Source organism: Perognathus longimembris, chromosome 2 (assembly GCF_023159225.1).
Source record: "Perognathus longimembris pacificus isolate PPM17 chromosome 2, ASM2315922v1, whole genome shotgun sequence".
NCBI lineage: Eukaryota > Metazoa > Chordata > Mammalia > Rodentia > Heteromyidae > Perognathus > Perognathus longimembris.
In genome coordinates this window covers 108,993,056-109,014,557 of record NC_063162.1, presented here as the reverse complement: position 1 = coordinate 109,014,557, position 21,502 = coordinate 108,993,056, and the positions used below count along the sequence as shown (strand labels likewise).

General features: G+C 33.8%; 1 protein-coding gene across 5 annotated transcripts in view; it reads left to right on the top strand.

Annotated features, from left to right (window-relative positions):
- Window positions 1–21,502, top strand: part of Cacna2d1 (calcium voltage-gated channel auxiliary subunit alpha2delta 1) — a 368,329-nt gene that overhangs the window by 308,514 nt on the left and 38,313 nt on the right. The window contains exons 13-21 of one of the 5 annotated variants that reach the window (XM_048339917.1): window positions 4,194–4,272; window positions 5,140–5,189; window positions 6,640–6,729; window positions 10,674–10,751; window positions 11,623–11,697; window positions 12,192–12,266; window positions 13,682–13,738; window positions 17,170–17,226; window positions 19,604–19,675. In XM_048339917.1, the coding sequence (XP_048195874.1) occupies window positions 4,194–4,272; window positions 5,140–5,189; window positions 6,640–6,729; window positions 10,674–10,751; window positions 11,623–11,697; window positions 12,192–12,266; window positions 13,682–13,738; window positions 17,170–17,226; window positions 19,604–19,675 (633 nt within the window). Of the gene's footprint in view, window positions 1–4,193; window positions 4,273–5,139; window positions 5,190–6,639; window positions 6,730–10,673; window positions 10,752–11,622; window positions 11,698–12,191; window positions 12,267–13,681; window positions 13,739–17,154; window positions 17,227–19,603; window positions 19,676–21,502 lie in introns of those variants that run through there. The other 4 variants (XM_048339916.1, XM_048339919.1, XM_048339918.1 and 1 more) reach the window with 4 other exon arrangements.

Sequence of the window (21,502 nt, the reverse complement as noted above, 5' to 3'; positions counted from 1 at the left end):
CTTATCTTAACTTTATGTTATATATTGAATTGTTTGCCATTTAACAAAGTGGCTTATATGTACAATGTGTTTTGATCTGTGTCATCACTTCAACATCTTAACCTCCTTGTGATACACCTCTTTCCTTGTATTTCTCGATTTTGTGGTATATACAATGAATTCTTGCCTGCATTCTCCCCCTTTGCCTTCATTCTTCTACTCCTCTTCCCTTGGCCCCATCCTACACTCTTGCAAGTACCTTAAATTTTAGCCTGGAAAAAGAGGATTGAACTCCAGCTAATGTGCATGAACAATATAAATATTATATATTTGCCATGGTAGAGAACAATGAATCAACCCACATTATAAAGTCCAAAGTGACTTCCAGTCCTGTTTCAGTTACATTCTCTCCATTTATTTTTATGGGTTAATTTATGTTAGCCAAGTTGGAGACCAGAGACTATTAACATTTTTGCTCACTTAACAAATTTATAGAACTATGTATGCAAATTATATTCTCAAATCTTGCAACTGAATAACCCCAAATCCAATGTTTATTCTATCTTATTGTCCCATATTCTTTCTTCTGAAAACCTGCACTCAAACATTGTGAAAAAAAGGCCAATTCTATTAATAATTGTGTACCTCCTATAACTTTACAATGAAATTTAAACAGACATAAACATTTCAAAATAAGACCCTACTTAAAAACCCACATTATCTGAGGAGCAATTGTTCATTTAATTGATAATACTTAACTTTGTCAGAATATTTCACATAGAAAACTCTCCGTGTACATTCATTACATAAATCTACCATGTTGTTATGAATGTGCCACAGTATATGCTAAGTAAAATATTTTCCTTCACCAATGGTGAAAATGCCCTGAAGTTGACATTGTCTGGATTGAGTGATAAGCTTAGGAATCCACACCAAGTATTTCACTTATGTGACCAATTATTTAGGGTAATGGTCCCTCAACTCATGGACATGATTTCTCAGAGTCTTGTTGCAAAACATTTGTTTTCCTTTGATTCTATCCAAGTGTACTATGAAAAATGATACTAAAATATGCATCTCTGAGAGGGAATTAACTAAAGTTGGAGATAGTATTTACAGAATTTTATTTTAAGAATTTCCATTTCTCCAAAATCTTAAAAATTGCAAACTTAAAGACATAGAAAATATCGGAGAGTGGGAAGAGCAATCATTTCTGTGGACTTTGCGGACCTTTACATTTTAGATGGAGTTCATCGGGCATCCACAGGGTGGCAGTGAAACAGTGAAAAACAGGAGAACAAAATCTACATTACTGTACACACATTCTTTTAAATTTCACCATTACTTGCACTATATAATGAGTAGTGCTAATGTGTATTAAATCAAAGTAAAATCATTACATAATTAGTTCAAAGATACAAAGTAAAGACAAATGAAGCAGGTACCTGGTGATGAAATATTTTTATATTCATTTCTTTCAGTGTTATATAAACAATGTAGATAGGCATTAGAGTAGATGCTGAATTTTGAGGGATTTATATTAAGCTTTTTCTCAAATAAGTGTAGGTTTATAAAATAATTTTAGAAAGTTCTAAGTAGCCCTATATGATTATGTGATTATGTGACTGCACATAAACCTGAAATAATTAACATATCTTAGGCATATTAGATTTTGGAAACATAATGATTTCCTAAATGTAAAGATTTTTGTAATTAAGATTTTGTAACTACTTGGAACAAAAGTTGCATCAAGGCAAATATGAATTGGGAAAAGCAGTACAAATTGAACATAATATACAAATAATTCATTCAGTTAATGTACCTTGTTTTTTAATAGCCAAGCATCTTTGTTCAAAAAGGAACAAGAAGGAAAATTAAGCATGTTTTCAAAACTAATTAAATGTGACAGAATGACACTTCTTCACTCAGTTCTTGATTCCAAATTCGTTAATTTTGACAATATGCAAAGGCTTCATGTAAGCCACCAGAAGGAAGGTAGGTGCAGCTTTTGTAGTAAAATAAAGCAATGAGACTTTGTACCATTGCTGTTTTTTTTTAATTAGGTTAAGTTAGTTTATTTGAACCATTAAAATAATAACATCAGTCAAACAATCACAAAATGGGTGTGTGTGTCTAAATGTAGCCTCTGTGTTATAGGGAATGCTTGCCTTGTGTAGACAGATAAGATAATTCCCTTAGTCTTACTCACTTGATTCTTTACATTGAGAAGTTTCTATGGAAAACATTTTACTAAAACACTCTTACAGTAACAGGAACAACTAGAGCCAGCTGTACTTTAGGTTCAACCTGTCGGGCATGCCTTTGGAGACTAGCTGTGAAGGGCCCTGGCCCTATTAAATAGTTCCCCTGCCCTGAAGTCATGTGATAATTATTTGGGGTAGTGCAGTTAAATTGAATTATCAGTTAGGGTGGTCAACCTGCTTAGAAAAATACTTCCCTTCCAGAGTATGCTCAGCTACATAACTATGTGACTGTGAAATATTTACATAGCTCCCCAATAATCAAATTGAAGAAATCAAGAAAATGAAACCATTGCATCTTAAGGGAGAATTCAGAGACAGAACGAGAAGAGGGAAGGGGAGCCGCAGAGACAGAGGCCTGTGAGGCTAATCTGGGCTATATCATGATGTTCTACCAGAAAAAGGAAAAAGGAGAAAGAGAGGAGAGAGAAGAGAAGCAATGAAAGGGGAGAGGCGAGGACCTGAGAAGAAGGAAATGGAGGGGAAAGTAGAGGAGGAGAGGATAAAATAACAAAACTCTCCAAATACCAATACACACACACACACACACACACACACACACACACACACACACACACACACACACACACCCTAAAAACAAAAAAAAAAACCAGCCAACCAAAATATTCATATGTGTCAACCAAATGACTTTGTACTTTTCCAGCTAAGTCAAACCTGGATGACACAACAGTGAGGGGCTCAGATAAATGTTACAAGTAAACTAGTGACATCCAGTATTTTTTATTAGGAGCAGGACTAGTACAATATGATTTGTGTGGCCCCAACCATTAAAAGGAATAAATTGAGAAATCCTCTGGGCCTTACGTCTTGGAGTCATGTGCAACATATAAAATAATTAGATATGGTTCTTTAAGTATTCAACCCACATGAACTAGGGAAATACCTTGTAGCCTAAAATATTTATTCATGTCAGCTGTACTACAATCCAATCTAATATATGTATCATAAATATTTCCATGGTGTGAAAACAGCAAAACATCACTAAGCTTACTTGCCCAAAGCAACTAGAATTCTGTGTATTCATGCTCCTCACCACATACCTATGATGTAAAGAATTTTTTTTTTGTTCTGACTGCACATGTGGGTGATGTTTTAAGAAAGTAGAAGACATAAAATTGAATTTAACCTGAAAGATGCATTTTTTTTTTCTTACTGGTGAAACCTCACTCATATTCCCAAATGAGGAATCGGCTGTGGCCTAGGGCAATCTACTGCTATTTATATGTGACTGGGGTCTATGTTGAGATTAGTCTATGTGGTTTCCCTATGGAGTCTTCCTGTATTTTTATTGGCTTCAATTTCTCTTTTTCTTCTTTTTTTTCTCTCTCTCTTTCTCTCTTTCCATCTTTCTTTCTTTCTTTCTTTCTTTCTTTCTTTCTTTCTTTCTTTCTTTCTTTCTTTCTTTCTTTCTTTCTTTCTTTCTTTTTTTAATTTTAATTTTTTTTTCCAGTCCTGGGGCTTGAACTCAGGCCCTGAGCACTGTCCATGACTTCTTTTTGCTCAAGGATAGCACTCTACCACTTGAGCCATGGCACCACCTATGGCTTTTTCTATATATGGGGTGCTGAGGAATCGAACCTAGGGCTTCATGTATACAAGGCAAGCACTCTTGCCACTAGGCCATATTCCTAGTCCTGGTTTCAATTTTTCTTATCACATGAATTATTTGTAGAAGTTGCTTTCTTTGGGGGAGGGGGGTCTTTGTTTTATTTTTTCCCTCTCAACCCCCCCTTCCCCACAGGTTGTATAGTTCATTTGCAACCTAATGTCTAGTGAGTGTCACAGCTGCATTTGTTCAACCCTTGCCCCCCTCCCTTTCTGTGTTCCTCCTTACCCTTGCCCGAAAAGATATGTCTTTGCATTAGCTATCTTATTTTGAATTCAATTGAGTTGTACTCAGCCTAAGGAAATTCGGTTTTCCAATCCATCCAGGTACGCGTATTCACATTTTCAGTTGGTCAGCATAATTATGACAGAGGACCTATACAGTGGATGGCTTGTGCAAATAAAGGTAACAGATTTATGTCTTATTAAAAGAAAAAAATGGGGGGGGGAGGGAAAGGGGGGGAGGGAGGGGGGCATGAGGGACAAGGCAACAAACAGTACAAGAAATGTATCCAATGCCCAACGTATGATACTGTAACCTCTCTGTACGTCAGTTTGATAATAAAAATTTGAGAAAAGAAAAAAAAATGTTCTACATTATCTTATGAAATAATCTTAACCTGTACTTAACTTGGATAAAAGCTGAAGAAAGAATAAGTTTATTAACAAAGCACACACCGCATTGTGTCATTAACATTACATTGTAAAATATTTAGACATTTGATCATAATATTGTCAATTAGTAAAATGATTCATTATGGTGAATGATACTTAGTGGTGGACTTTTTTTTTCTCTAAGAACCTATATTACTATTTTGTTTGTTTTTTCAAAATGTCTTGTACTTTCCTGGGTAATCCAGACTTCTTTCAATGGATAGATATTTCCTTTGTGCTCATGAAAATGACTTTATTTGAAAAACAAACTGTGATACCATAGCAACAAATAGAACTTGAATATATCCTGAAAATCAAACTTAGCATTTAATTCTCATACATGAAATAATAATAATGTATCTATCTGTATTTCTAATAATTTATTCAGTGAAAATATTTTTACTAATTCCAAGTTTCTTGCTGCTTCATAGAAAAACTGTTTCAAAGTATTGAATCAGCTTATTCATTGCAAAAATCAATTAAATATTTTCTGAATATATAATTTATGTTTTAGTGTTTTCTCAGTTTTGAAGGACAAATGTCTTTTTATCTTACAAAGATAAAAAGTAATTTACGGCACTTTATTATCCTTATTCATTTCTAAACATATATGTTTCAGGTTATTATTATGAAATTCCCTCTATTGGAGCCATACGAATTAATACTCAGGTATGGTTATTTAAAACTTCTATGATTATTGTATGAAAGTTTAAGAATTTTGTTTCTGGTTCACATATATTCAGTATAGGGAGAATAAGTAAAAATAAAAGTTGAAAAATCAACAATATGGTATTTGTCTTAACATATTAAATGTCATAGATATCTTGGTCTTCATTGCATTAAAGTTTCAACTATTATCAAACATCTAAAACTCATATCGAATTTGAATTTAAATAGGAATATGTTATTCTTGGATACTGAGAACAGTATTGAAAAAGAATATAATCAGATTTTTCTAGTAATTGAATTGCATTAAATTTAAAGTGATCCTATTGCAAATCATTTAAGTAAATTTCACAGACACATAGAATATCAAACAATTATTTTGGCTAAAATATACAAGTCTTAGTTGAACTTTCATACCTCCCAAATAGCTTCTGCTTCTTTTCCTATATAAGATAAAGATATAGAGAGAAAAATTTCTCCACTAACCCCAAAACTTGTCTATTGAAAATGTTCTTGTAAAATTAAGTAACTAAGATAAATGTTCTTGTTTTCCTCACCCTCCCCCCCCCCCCCACTCCCACGCCCCCATAAGGCTTGAAGTCAGTGTCTGGCTGCTGTCCCTGAACTCTTTTTCCCAAGGCTAGTGCTCTCCCACTTTGAGCCACATCTCTGCTTCTGGTTTTTGAGTGACTAATTGGAGATAAGAGTCGCATGGGCTGTTTCTGCACCAGTGACTTCAACTATGATTCTCACATCTCAACCTTCTGTAAATCTGGGATTATGGGTGTGAGCCTGGTTTGAATGATCTTATTAAGTGTTCAAACATTCGTATTTAAAATAATTACTCAGTTTTAAACACAACTGAAAATCTGAAAAACAGACTAAGTAAAAATTTAGCCTTTCTGGAAGCAAATACTGAATGCATTGAATGTTGAAATGAAACAGCAGCTGCATTGGGAGTCTGATGTCTACATTTGCCACAGTATTTCATTTATTTTTTGATATGTTTAAATGTAGTTTTGAATTTCAGCCAAACAATCTGTGATATAAAAGCAACTATGTGACTGCTTTATTACTTGAAATTTGTACAATTCCACACAGTGAATCATAGAGCCTTAAATAGTTTAGATCAACATAAAACAACCCACAAGGAACATATTTTACTTATCATTTGCTGTACCTTGAGAAACAGTGTCTGAGTGTTCATAGAAAAAATATTGGGAAAATATATTGCACAAATAAGGTAAATATAGTTGATCCAAAACATGTAGTATGTAGATAATAGGTTAGATAGGCAACATGGAATGGCATTCATAGACAGAGTTTTATACTCAGTCTGAATAATTAGAATCCATGTTTACTTTCAGCTCCAGATCTTTTACCCTACAGAGATTTATTTTTCATAAAGATAAAATTATTCGTGTTCATCTACCACTCTCTTTTGCATAAACAGGAATATCTGGATGTACTGGGAAGACCAATGGTTTTAGCAGGAGACAAAGCTAAGCAAGTCCAGTGGACAAATGTGTACTTGGATGCACTGGTAAGAGGGTAGAATTTTCAACCAAGTTATCATGACAAAAGCATTCAGCTGACTTTTATTCTTCCTAGGTGACATTTTTTCTTTCTTCTTCATAGATTCTCTTCTAAAATCCCTTCTATTACAAGCTTCTTGGCTAATATTGAAATAATACAAATAAATTCTACATTTGTACATTGGGATGTAATAGGGAACTACATATGTGGAGTGTTATGTTCTAGCTGATCTGCCAAGGATATAGAATTTCCAACCTAGGATGTTGAATTTACGGGTATTTTCATAGGATTTTGAATGTTTAGAATAAAACATTGATGGATGTCATATGAATGGAAAATTACTTCTTCAGATTTTGAACAAAAAAATCCTAAAATTATGTCAGCTGGTTAGAAAGATATCACATCTCCAAGATTATAGCAAAACTCACCAAACTTCAGAACTACATTTAGCTAGATAGGCCATAATCTCTACACTGAAACGTTTGCAAACTTAATTAACTTCTTCATATGTAATTTCTTCCTTAAAGTTCAAGTAAAGACATTTAAAAAAAATCACATAGGGATATAAAGTTTTGTAGGAAATAAAATATATGTGTTGAAATGTCCATGGCATAGTTGCCATTTACAAGTATTCCATCTTATATTTAAACATTCTTTACCGGGCATGTTTTTGACCTTCGAAGTCATGTAGCAATGTCTACAGGCAGACATTTGTGAGTTTTTATGCATGGAGAGATGAGGGACAAATACTATCTGCATAAAGGCCAGGAATTCTACTAAATATCCTACAGTGAGCAGAATAGACCCAGTACACACACACACACACACACACACACACACACACACACACACACACACACACACACACACACACACACACATCAAGCCTAAATTATCAATAGGAGTAAAGTTGAAAAGCAATGTGTTATTTTTACTTTGGTGACATGATAGTTACAAGTAATTATAACACCTTAGCTTTATTCTAAGCTTCATTTTAATTTGAAAGCACTACCAATTTACTGAAGCAACCTATTGAAGAGACTTGTGAAAAGTAGATGCTGATTCAGGAATGCCCTTTTCCCTACTTGGAATCCAATTATAGTATGTCCTTACTTTTCTAAATGCAATGATGAACTGAAAGGGCAAAACATAATCCATTTAAAACTAGTTATCATTTGAGTCTTGCAGAATAAACAAATACAGGAAGTCAGAAGAAAAATCGGCATGATTAGCAGCAGCTTTGCATGTTAAAGAAGATAAAATGAAGTTTGCTTACTTCAAGTCCTAGTAACATTACTGTCCAATGTTCTTTCTTGACATCGCTTATTTACTGAAGGTCACATGGTCATCTAAAGTTAGAGCCAAAGTATTTTGCTTTTCGAACTCCATCACAGGACAGTATGTGATAGGAGGGGCCAATAATTATGCTGCTGTATTTCCTATAACCAGAAGTTCATTAACCAGAAAATCTGCATTGCTGGTAATATTCTTACTGATAGTACACATGACCTTAGAGTAAATGTTGATTCTAAAAGTGCTGTTTTACAAGATGAAAGTAAATGTAAAAGAAAAGAAACTCCGGGCCATCAGTGGATACAGAGAACATTTTTTTTTTATAATGGCTTGAGAATAAGTAATCCATCATGCATTTCTGGCCATTTGTTTATATGTAAACAAAGAGACCAAATATAGAAGATTCAAACTATATTATATGGTGATCAAATACTCAGTTTCATAAAGAAGAGAAAAATGTAAAATCTCAAGACCAAATATGATAATGGTAATGTAGAAGAATCAAAGCCCTTTGACATTTCACAAGAAAGAAATCATAAATTTGGTGTTACAGAGGGGCATGATTAAAATTGGTGACCTTTTAGCTGGGTCTGAGTACAAGTCTGGTCTAGCTAATGGGTAGAGAAGAATGAAACTGCACAACAAAGACAGGCTATAAAGTTTGGAAGTACTGGCTATACTTAAAAAAATACCATGGACAACTTTGGAAATAATTGGATATAAGGACAGCAAGAACACTATTATGGAAGGATCATTTTATTTGGGAGATAAGGAGACATTGTTTAAAAAGATACATAACCAAAGAAATATATGCTGTATGGTTTCCCTCATTTGTAATAGCTAGAATGAGCCTATAAATTCACAAGTAAACCCAATGGATAGTAAAAGACAAATAATTACATTTGGACATGATTAATTAAACAGCATTATAAACATTCACACAGTGAGAACAAAGGAAGATATTCTTAGAAGAGAATCACAAGGGCTCAATATCTATGCGTGATCATATAAAAGGTTGCTTATCAAAATGAACACCAAAAAATGGAAAAAAAAAGTTTTTTGGCTTTTTTTTTTTAGTATTGTACTGTCTGTGTTTCTTCCCCCTCCCTTTTTTGTTTATTTCTTTTTGTCACTTAAAAAAAATCTGTACCCTTCGTCTTATAAGTTTATCTGATTTGAGAAAGCACAGAAATGGTGGGACAAAGGGTGAACCAATTCAGCATACTCACTAAACACGATCTTTGAAGTGAACTAAACAACTTGAGGAGGGGCTTCTGAAGGAGAAAACTGGTAAAAAAAAAAAATGAGGGAGGGGTGACATAGTTCAAAAAGAAATATACTCATTACCAGACTTAAGTAACTGTAATCCCTCTGTATATCATATTCACAATAAAATTAGAAAAACATAAAAAAATGCAAAAGGATTGAGTTCCAGAAAAAAAGTGACTCCAAATTCCAGTAGTCAGAAATCTTATTTTGTTTTCTCACCTATGTTTTCTGACTTATTCTTGAAGATAGATCCCACTTCTCAAAGTTTCCAAGTCTGCCCCAAACAGTAACAGCACTTAGGACTCCCGCCCCCACCAACACATGAGCATACTTTATAAGCCATAGCGCGTACACACACATGCACACACACACACACGCACAAAGAGACAGACACACACACAGACACACATCTTCAAATGTCAGTAATTTATAAAAGAAACCTGTATCTGGAGATGATCTCTATGGATTTATTAATATGTGACATTATGTACATATTGATTAATAGGATGACACTATTTTTGCTATCTAAATGATTGCTTCCTGACATGGATTTTTTTTTTTTTTGGCCAGTCCTGGGCCTTGGACTCAGGGCCTGAGCACTGTCCCTGGCTTCTTCCCGCTCAAGGCTAGCACTCCGCCACTTGAGCCACAGCGCCACTTCTGGCCGTTTTCTGTATATGTGGTGCTGGGGAATCGAACCTAGGGCCTCGTGTATCCGAGGCAGGCACTCTTGCCACTAGGCTATATCCCCAGCCCCTGACATGGATTTTTTTGTGTTTGCTGGTTTACTGTTTGCAGTTGTCATTCCATACTGTTTATTTTGTGGGCTTTTTAGTAGTAATATTGCTGCTTTTGAACAGCATGTTATTATCTAGAATAGAATATATAAGAAATGCAATACCAGCAGAATGTTTCCTCTATTAATCATGTCATTCAGCTTCTTTTTCTTATATATGATGAAGGGTTTGGCATAGAAATTAATGAAAGCTACTGAAACTAGTTTTAAGTAAATAATTCAAAATCATATTTTAACTCTGGAGAACCCTGATACATGATGTCTGGTCTTTCAAAACAGTAGGAGTGGGGAAAATTGTGAAGTGTCCTAAACTGTGGATCATTCATTTAAGTTGCTTGTGTTTTTTTATTATTATTAAAATTCTTTGCAGTGTTCACCCGGGCAAGTATTTTAGATGTTACAAGCTTCATTGTTTTCCTGAATGCCCCAAGCCCCTCCCCCCATGTTTTTTTCAACTTTACAAGAATAGTTACTTATTTAGGTGGCTCTTTGTAAAATAATTATAAAATAGTCTCAGATATCAAGGTCTCATGTAGTAAGATCAAGTTGAAATGGTTGGCGTTCATTTGCCTTTTCTCTCCATCTATTTTCAGGAATTGGGACTTGTCATTACTGGAACTCTGCCGGTCTTCAACATAACTGGCCAGTTTGAAAATAAGACAAACTTAAAGGTTAAAAGTTAATTGATAAAATTCATAATAGTAAACGAGACAATGTGACGTTAAAGCTCTATGGGGATAAGATATTGGGATAAGGGAATACGTACAGTGTGATTCTCTTGTGAGCACAGACGTCAGTGGCCACGGCAGCTGTGTGATAACCACCTGGGAAACAGGAAGTACAGGTCAAAATCTCTGTTGCCGAAAGTCAAGATTCAACATAACGCTGACCTGATGAGAACTTGATGCTGGACACTGGAAATCTTTATATGATAAATGAAAAATATTTTATATGCATTTGCACATTTACAAATATATTTGAGGTTTTGGTGAATTTCAGAGTAAGACATCTAACTTCAAACACACACATCTTTCAACTGCTGACTGTATAATTAAATGTCAGGAGAGAGAAAAGGACACCGAAAGTCAAATAAAATTTCATATATCTTTTGTATTTCAGATGTAGTCATCAAGATTTCACTTAAGTTAAATAATCAGGATTATTAAGATTCAAAAAGTATAGGAGCCCATGCATTTTGACACTTACAGTAATTAATCCTAGGATATTTATCCTATTACATTGTCCATAACTAGTAGAGTTGGGTTATGAAGAATGTAATAGGGTTTCTGCCTAGCAAGTGCAATATCCTGAGTTCAAACACACACTCTTCTGAGTTCAAACCTATGTTCGCATACACACACACACACACACACACACACACACACACAACCATAACCACAACCAAAAAACCACAAATACATATCTTTAAACTAATATAAAATCCAACCATTACCACAGCAGTGGATAAGGAGGTATAATAAGTGTGTAGAACTATATAAATACTTGTAGAAAATTCACTCACTTTCTGCCATCTTGTTACAGAACCAGCTAATTCTTGGTGTGATGGGAGTTGATGTGTCTCTGGAGGACATTAAAAGACTTACTCCACGTTTTACAGTAAGATGAAATTTATTCCTCTTTTTTAACCTTTCCTATTTTAGAACTGTGTACTAATTTAGGCTGTCCATAGAGCACTTAAGTACTTCTCAAAAATTTTAGGCAGCTAGTTTAACAAAGGAACTAAATGTTAAAAAGCATCTTTAGGGGCTGGGGATATAGCCTAGTGGCAAGAGTGCCTGCCTCGGATACACGAGGCCCTAGGTTCCATTCCCCAGCACCACATATACAGAAAACGGCCAGAAGCGGCGCTGTGGCTCAAGAGGCAGAGTGCTAGCCTTGAGCTGGAAGAAGCCAGGGACAGTGCTCAGGCCCTGAGTCCAAGGCCCAGGACTGGCCAAAAAAAAAAAAAAAAAAAAAAAGCATCTTTAAAGTGAGATGTAGAGACACCATATAATTCTTTAGCATATTATACAATAGACATTTTAATACATAAATTAATTTGACTTTAAATTGAGGTGCTGACATCTATAACCTATCCTGTCATTTTTCAGCTGTGCCCCAATGGCTATTATTTTGCAATTGATCCTAATGGTTATGTTTTGCTACATCCAAATCTTCAGCCAAAGGTATGTGTATTTTTTTAGAGTTAGTTTTTCATAAAGTTAATAATTAATGTTTTAAAAAGCAACAAATATTGTTCTTTTAAAGACAGCCATGATCACCTCTTAGGCCTTTAAAAAAAATACATCCCAGTTTTGGCTTTAATTCAAGGTATAAGGAAAGATTGCTTCAGACATGGTATGACTGTGACAAGTGCATTTACATTTCTGCTCATTCCATGTTTTCCATTGGCTTCTCTTCTGGTAGTTACTGCTGCTCTGCATCTCCCAGACAATTCTTCTTTTCCCCTTTTGGACAAGTTTTTAAAGATGGACAGTAAACAAAACTAGGAAAATGTATGCAGTGGCATTTAGAAATGGAAAATGTTTTTATACACTCATAAAACTCCTTAAACCAACTCTATTATTTTTAACTTTGATACCTCTTTAACCAAGATAAACTCTGTTTGTAAGATATCACATTTATCTTCATTCAATTATTGCTAATGCTAGAAAGAGGTGTTGAATTCAAAACATATATTTACAAGTATAATTAGACAAAAATCTTATATAATTGCAATTCTATATCTTTAAGCAACTGTTTAACTTTGAACATAACTCTGAACATATTTGAAACCGTGAACGTGTATGGAAACTATGTCCTTTTACCTAGTTATCATCATTTTTTAACAGTACACTAAAAATACAAGTGTTCACATACACATGTATGTATGAAGCTGTTACATGTGTTTAAAATCAGTAATAGTCATTGATATTCAGCATAAAACCTTATAATAAATTAAATTATTTTGGCATGTTAAATAGTATTACATATCATAATGATTTTAATTCTCCCTTTGAAACTTGTTTTAAAAGCAAAATCCATCATGACATAAGTACTAAACAAACATAGCTGGTGATTATCCTACACTATTTAAATATATTAATTTTATGAAAGTTAATCATAGGTTCTTTCATATTATTGAGCTATCTTAGTTCCTTATGTATTTCTTGCTAAAGCATTTTTAATATAATTGTTCATCACTGGTTATTCATCCTTATGATTTTTGTCATTACTGAGATTTTTAACTTTTAAATCTTAAAACAGTTTGAGATTTTTGCAATACTATTATTTTGCAACAATAGCATATTTTACATTATACCCTTTTACTTAAATCAAGAAAATATTTTTAAAAAACCAGACCATTAGCTTCAAACTGATTTTTACTTTAATAGCAATCATAAATCACTAAAAATATTTGTCAGCACTCTCTCACTTTTACTGACATATCACACTGTACATGTCAAATACTTTGAATTCAAATTATGTCCTTTGTCCTGTTTCTGACCAAGAAAATATCTGACTCAACTTGATTTCGAGCTAGAGCTTTTGTTTATATTGCTATATACGATCATGTATTACCATTTTTCTGTTGCTTCAGCCTATTGGTGTAGGCAAACCAACAATTAATTTACGAAAGAGGAGACCCAATGTTCAGGTAACTGTGATGTAGGTAGTCTTAGTGGTGCTTTCCAATTTGCTAAATCAGAGTTGAGATCAAGCTTCTGCTCTTCAAGCTTATGATGGAAGTGGCCTTTCCTGACATTAAGCTTCCAGAGCATGATGGGATGGACATGGACCGCATTTGTGAATAACTATTATTTATTATGGTAGCGGGGATGCACTGGCTAACTAAAAATCACTAAGCAAATGGTTTAATGACAATAATAAGCAATCATAATGGGATGGCTTCTAAGAAAATTTGCTATCAGATATTGGGAGATTAATAAAAATTTGAGGTGATCTTTAGAATTTGCTTGTAAAACTAATTAAGTGTGAACAAAATACATTTCCTATGTGATAACTTTAAGCTATTTCTTAAAATTATTAGAAAAATTTCCCTTCAGCTAATTAAACAATGCTCTAAATGGCAAATAAATCTTATGAGTTTTTATTGCTTGACAAACTCCTTGCAAAGTCATCTTATCTCTATAAGCAACAAAACATTATTCATATTTCTGTAGGCTGATGAAAATGAGCAAGATGTGTTGTACTCATAAACTGCTTTGTTGACCAGCATCTCCTTCATACAACTATTTAATTATGTACATATGTATATGTATGCATATATATATAATTGTTCTGTATCCTACATAAATTGACACATTAGCACGCCCTATCTCCTAGAAATTTTGTTAATTTGGCTTCTGAGTAGTTTTAAAGCCCCTGGGTTGTTCTAAAATTTAGGAACACTGAACTTATAGAAGATTTAGTTCCCTCCTGGGTGAATCTCACGTGGTACTATACGAAAATCCTCAATTTTTAAAAATTATTTATGGAGATTATAGTATCTGTGTGCCTTCCTTAATATCCTGTTTATTTATACCCCTTGCATGTTTCTTTTTATGTATTATCCTAAGTTATACATTTTTCAGTCATGTACATTTTAGTGATTTTTTTTGCAGCAACTTCTGCATGTAAATATTATAATAAAATTTAAAAAAATAAACAAACTGAAAGATGGTTTGTATTATTTTTCTTTGTATGCTAAGAAAACCCTAATGGGAAACTAGCAACCACATAAAAGTTCTCGTTGGCAGGACGCCAGTGGCTACTCAGCCTAGCTACTCAGGAGGTGAGGTATGAGAATTGCAGTTTGAAGCCAGCCCAGGCAGGATGGTTGATGAAACTCTTATCTCCAATTAATCACCAGAAGACCAGAAGTACTGCTGTGGCTCAAAATGTATAGTGCTAGCCTTGAGTGAGAAAGATCAATGACAGCATCTAGGCCCCGAGTTCAAGCCCCATGACAGACATTAAAAAAGAAAAAAAAAAAAAAAAGAAAGAGTTCTCAATTGGGAAAACATTTTTAAGTGTTACAATATTATAGAAATACTGATTACTAATTATTTCAAGGTCCTTTTTTTTTTTTTTTTTTTTTTTTGCCAGTCCTGATGCTTGGACTCAGGGCCTGAGCACTGTCCCTGGCTTCTTTTTGATCAAGGCCAGTACTCTACCACTTGAGCCACCGTGGTAATTCTGGCTTTTTCTGTTTATATGGCCCTGAGGAATTGAACCCAGGGCTTCTTGCATGCTAGGCAAGCATTCTACCACTAAGCCACATTCCCAGCCCCTGCATTCTTTTATTTCATATCCATGAGTAGTGTGGTCATAATTCTAATTTTGCAAATTAGAAATATTACGTATTTTCAATCAACAACATATTGGGCATATAGGGACCAAAGACCTTAATAGGTTCCTTTCTTAAATCTGTCTTGATGCCTTCATACTAGAAGATAGTCCTTTTGAATTTTTCCAATTCTGATGCCTATGATGAGTCTTTTTAAGAAAAGTGAGTGGTTGCCAGGTTGCCATATCCAAATATAAGTTATGCCTTGACCTTTTCTTTCATGATTTGATTTCTCTCTGTGTCTTTCTATGTTGGACTGGGACATGACCTGCATATTGTCAACTCTTCCTGATCATGCCTCCTTCCTGCATGCGGTGTGGGTCTGCCTGTGCTATGCATTTCCCATTGCATGTAAGATAAATATTCAGATGCTGTTTTCATTTCATCATTTGCATTATGTTGACTTTGTTTTGAAGTGAGTTTGTTGAAATGTTGATGCCAATGTGATGGTGTTTGTGTGAAGATGGTTTATTTCACAGGGCACTTAAAAAGACATCTCTAAAACATTAGATTGAGTGAGTCCGTTTTTAGGTACTTTGTAAGTTTCCTTTTGCAAACAATAAGGTGAAAAGGATTCAAGACTGTAGGATTTAATTTTATAAACAAATTGAGGGATTTTCAGTATTAGTGTTTTCTGTTACATTTCAAGTATTTGCTTTAAAATAAAAAGAAGCTATTCAAAAAAGATTCAGTATTTTCACCTTTGAAAAACATCAAATATGTAATTTTTGTTTCCTACTACCCTCTTGTTATTAATAGAATTTTTCTAAGCAGTGAGTATTTCTTCTATTTCAAAAGAAACCAAATATTATATTTTTAATTTGCAAAATTTTTATCCATCAAAAACCATAAACATCAAATACTGATGGATTGGAATTACTCTCTGAAGGAATGATTTTGTCATCATAAAGATATAATTATATCTCATGTACTCTGTCATTTCATATCTAAGTTGGATATGCTTCGTTTAAGTATATTTTTAATATTTTAACCCATTGATATTGTCTTGGGAAGCCAGTCATTCTAGAATTGTGTTTAAAGCAGATATCAAATCTGAAACTTACAATTTCAGTGAACTTTTCACTATCCAAGGTCTGTATTTATTGCTGTGTTATAGTTAACTATCATATTTGGAAAACAGTTATTATAGTAAATACTTGAAAACCTTGTTTCTAAAATTTAAAATTATAAAATTGTATACATTTATTAAGGTTTTGTTATTTAGAGTACTTTGAGATTCTAATATACTATGTTACATAACAAGTATTACAATGAGGATTCATATGTATTATATATTTGTCAAGTAGTATTTTAAAGCTGATAGTAATAGGCAAGTTAATCAATGTTGCAATATTATTTCATGCATTTGTCTGTCTTCTTCCACAGTGAACACTGATATACCAGTGCAAAAAAGGTGGTAGATGTTAAAGTAGAAAATATGCTCAGTGAGCCTAGAATTTATTTCTAGTTGGGCCTCAGTTGAAATAGCTGATTTCAATTGATAATTTTTAGCACTATGTCTGCTGAACTTAAAGCTAACTTCTAGCTTTAGATACTAAGTTTGAAATACATATGAAAGAAGAAAAGTATATACAATTATTAACATGTTTTTGGTAAGTATTTTAAGAGAATCAATTTTCTATTTAAATATTTATTAAATTACTCTCTAGGTAGTATCATTTTACAATATTATATATGCTTAAGCATTACTGTCTTCTATGTAGAACCCCAAATCTCAGGAGCCAGTCACTTTGGATTTCCTTGATGCTGAATTAGAAAATGATATTAAAGTCGAGGTGAGTGCATTCAGTATGAAACACGACCTCAAGTCTGACACTGGATTCTTCTGTTTTACTAGTATCTGATCATAGCTGTAGTGTGGGGCCTGTCACTGAGGTACCCTGCTCACAGCCAGAAACATTCATCTTTAACATTTCCTGGATCCTGCACTGTCCTCATCCTCAAAACTAATCCTATGAGAAGGGTAAAATATTTGAATGTGGCATTAGTTTTATTTTTTTTTCCTTCTCATTTAACATGTTTTGTCAGAAGTAGGTACGATTAAGAGGAGAGAGAGAGAGATGAATGGAGAGAGGCAGTCTTAATATTCCATGTATCTACATGAATATGGAACTAGATAACTTGAGGTGTGAGAAATGTAAGAGAATGTTGGGAGTGGTGACATTGATTAAGGTTGTACTCCCAAACTGACATGTTGAATTGAAACCTCTGTATACAACTACTTAAAGGTAATACAAAATTATCTAGAAGATCTGTTTTAGATAAGAGCATAACTCATTCAATGCAAAATTCATACATTTTAATAAAAAAATAATTATAGAGCTTGATGTTGCTATGAATTGGAGAGTTTGAGGGGCTCTAACCACCCAATCCTGAGACAGGGGAGAAAACTAGGAAGGAAGCTGTAATGTCACAGGACACTTGGCTCAGCAAATTCCTATTGTATTGCAAAGCCACAGTCACATGTCACTTCCTCTGAGGACCTTTAGTTATTATAAAAATAATTAATAAAGTTAACATGTTAAATAGGTGAAAGATATCAGTCTACACTCTCAACAGCTTATGAAACGTTATCATAATTATTATAGTGTTTGTTGTCATAAGGTCATATTTGAAACACAAAGAAGTTAAATAATTTGTCTACATCTATTCAGATAATATCAGAACCAGGCTTTTCCTTTCTAGAGCATAGACTTTTAGTATTTTCCCGGTGGATTTTCTGCACATTTTATCTTTGCAGATAACCCTATTTCTATTTCTTTTCTTTTTTTCCCCTCTATGCCACTATTAGGCTTGAACTAAGGAACTAATGAACTGTTCCCTTCCTTGCTTAGGACTAGCACTTTAACCCAGGAGCCATGGTTCCAAAGTTTGGTGGTTAATTGGACATAAGTCCCTGGCACTTTATCACCCAGGCTGGCTTACAGCCACTGTCCAGAGATCTCATGCTCCTGAATAACTACTATTACATTCATGAACCACTGGCACCCAGCTCCATATTTCTGTTATTGTAACTCATTACAGCATATTTACGCATTTACTGCATCATATAGACAGATGATTTAATTATCTGTAGAGTGCTGAAGTGTTTTAGTTAGTAAAAGAATATTTGTTGTAAAGCATTTAAATATAATGAAGTGAGGTAAAGTTATGGTGAGGAGATTGGTATCTTTCCTTTTACTACCATTGAGTTACCATCATAATCTGCAATGGCACTTCTAAATCTCATCTTCCTCTCAAGTAACATATTGATTGATAAAGTAATATTATGAATTTAGAAAAAGACCTGGTTTGTGAAAAATTGTATTGCTTTTGAGCAACACACAATGGACATTCAACTTACACGAGGAATTTTTATCTGCTTTCCTCTTTCAGATTCAAACAATTTTAACCAAGTGAGCTTCATCCAATATTCCTTACATTTACATTATTTTTATCACACCAATTTTTCATTTATCATCTATACTCCTAAACTCAAATGTGAATCACTCATTTATATAAAATGAAAAAGAAATTAAAAGAAATTCTGAGAATTTCCAGTGAATGTATGTGACTTAATTATTTTTAAGGATTTGAGAGATTGTACATAAGTAAATTAAATTGTATTATGTTAAGTCTTCATATGTCTTCAGAATTCTCTCTCATACTTTTAGGGGTACTAGATATATTAAGTAAAAATTATGAGGAGTAATCATACTTCCTCACATGAACTTGTTTTTTTGAGTGAGGCAGACATATAAAGAATTCCACAGTGTTAGTTTTGTAAATACATATGTATTTCTAATTCTCAATGAGTATTTTTCTAAATTTCAAGTGGTTATGCAAGGGGGGTTACAATTTTGTGACTCCTTTTCACTTAAATGTTATGAGCCAAATGTCAACTGATTTCTCTTTTGATAATGTTTCAAATTAATGAGGGCTTTAAAAAAAAGTTCATTAAGCATGTTTCTCCTAAATAAATATGTACAATAACTAGCATGTGGCAAGTATAAAGACATATCCCAGATAATGTCAATCAATGAGGAACCCAAGTTATAGTTTCACTCAATCTTCTGAAATAAGGAAAATCCACGAGAAGCAAATTTTTAAATAATTTTCCTTCAGTAGGTCACTGGGGTTCCTGGAGTAAACTAATTACTCATTTTGTTTTAGATTCGAAATAAAATGATAGATGGAGAAAGTGGAGAAAAAACCTTCAGAACTCTGGTTAAATCTCAAGATGAGGTAAGAATTAATTTAGACTTATATTTACATATTAAAAGTGATAAGTGTGAGTAATCGATTACTCTAATATTTACTTATAAACAGGGATATCTTCATAACAGTAATTTTTGGATCTCAAGGTACTTCTTTAACTGGAAGTTTCAATTAGGATTTTCTTTTCTGGTACTGGGGTTTAACTTTGGGTCAGATCTTACCTTGGATGACCCTTTACCATTTAAGCCATGCCTTCCAGCCCTGCTTTCTTCTTATTTTAGAGATGACATTTCATGGATTTTTTTTCTTCCTGGGCTGACTTTAAACCTTGATCCTCTGGATCTTAGCCTCCTGAGTAGTTAGAATTATTTCCATAAGCCACCGGTACATGGCTAAAATATTTTTAACTATTTATTTGCATGAAATAAAGTTGATTAGGCTTTTTAATGTTTTTCTATGTAATTAACAATATGCTCTTTAAAACACATATCTTTGAAAGATGTGTTTTATACCCACATGATTTATCAGTCATAAGTCACTGTGTTGAGAATGTGACTTAGTGAAACATGCCTTTTCTAGCATGCACAAGAGCTGGGGTTGCACGAGAAATGAAAAAAAAATCAAGGTTATGTGTAATAGCTGTTATTATAGTATTTGATTTGCATGTGCAGATATTCTAATTATTATGGTCCACATATTTTTTTCATTTTAGCTTTTGGTTTCATTTTTTTCTGGGGCTTGATTTATACCTTTTCACTGTTTATGTGCCTTATTTTTCTACTAGTAAATTTAAAATTCATTTAACAGTTAAACCCTACTATGAATAACCACTGAGCTATATAATAAACTTGCATTGCTCAATATATACAAGAGATACTTATGTATGAGAAGAATATCTATTCACCTTCAGTCATAGAGAATAAATGCAGACATTCACTTATTTGAATGGTCCAGAAATATAGAAGGCTCAAAAAAATTTGTGCTTGGCAGTTCAAGTTTTTATGTACAATTTATATCTTTTGTCTTAAGATCTCTTTTTGTTTGGTGAGGGGGTAGGCTGGGATTTGAACACAGGGTCTTATATTTACTTAGGTAGGAACTATATGTTTGAGTCACTGCTTTGTTTTGTTGTTTTAATTAATCATTTTGAGGCCAGGAATTGCTTTTCACCAACATGCACCTAAGCCATTATCTGACTACTTTTAGCCTTACTTCCCCACTGAGCTCACAGATGTACACTGCCTCCCTGTATTGAGATAGAATCTTGTGAACTTTCTGCCTGGGCTAGCCTGCTGTCTTTATACACACAGACTCATCATCCAATAAATCTTGGGAGGACAAGGGCTTGGCCTTGAGCCCAGCTACATGGAGAGAAAGAGTCTCATGAACTTTTTGATCTGGTATGGCCTCAAACCACATTCCTCCTGTTCTCTGTCTCCCAAACAGCTAAGATTATAAGCATGAGACACCAATGCCCAACAATACCTTTTTTTCAGACTTATGTTTTTCTCTCTAATTCTTCAGCAGATCTTTCTCTAGTATGGGCCTAGTAAACATATCCTCTATTATTCCTGGAACACAGAAAGAGGTACATAAAATTATTTTATTAAAATATCATCCCTAGCCATGAAATGGTAGCCCATGCCTGTAATCTTATCAACTCAGGAGGCTGAAATCTGAGAATCACAGTTTGAAGCCAATGCCAGCAGGAAAGTCCTTGAAACTCTGATCTTTAATAAACTACTCCAGCCCTACTCCCCCAATGAAAAGCTAGAAGTGGATCTGTGGCTCAAGCAATAGAGTACTATCCTTGAACTAAAAATCTCGGGGACAGCACCCAGGCCATGGTTCAAG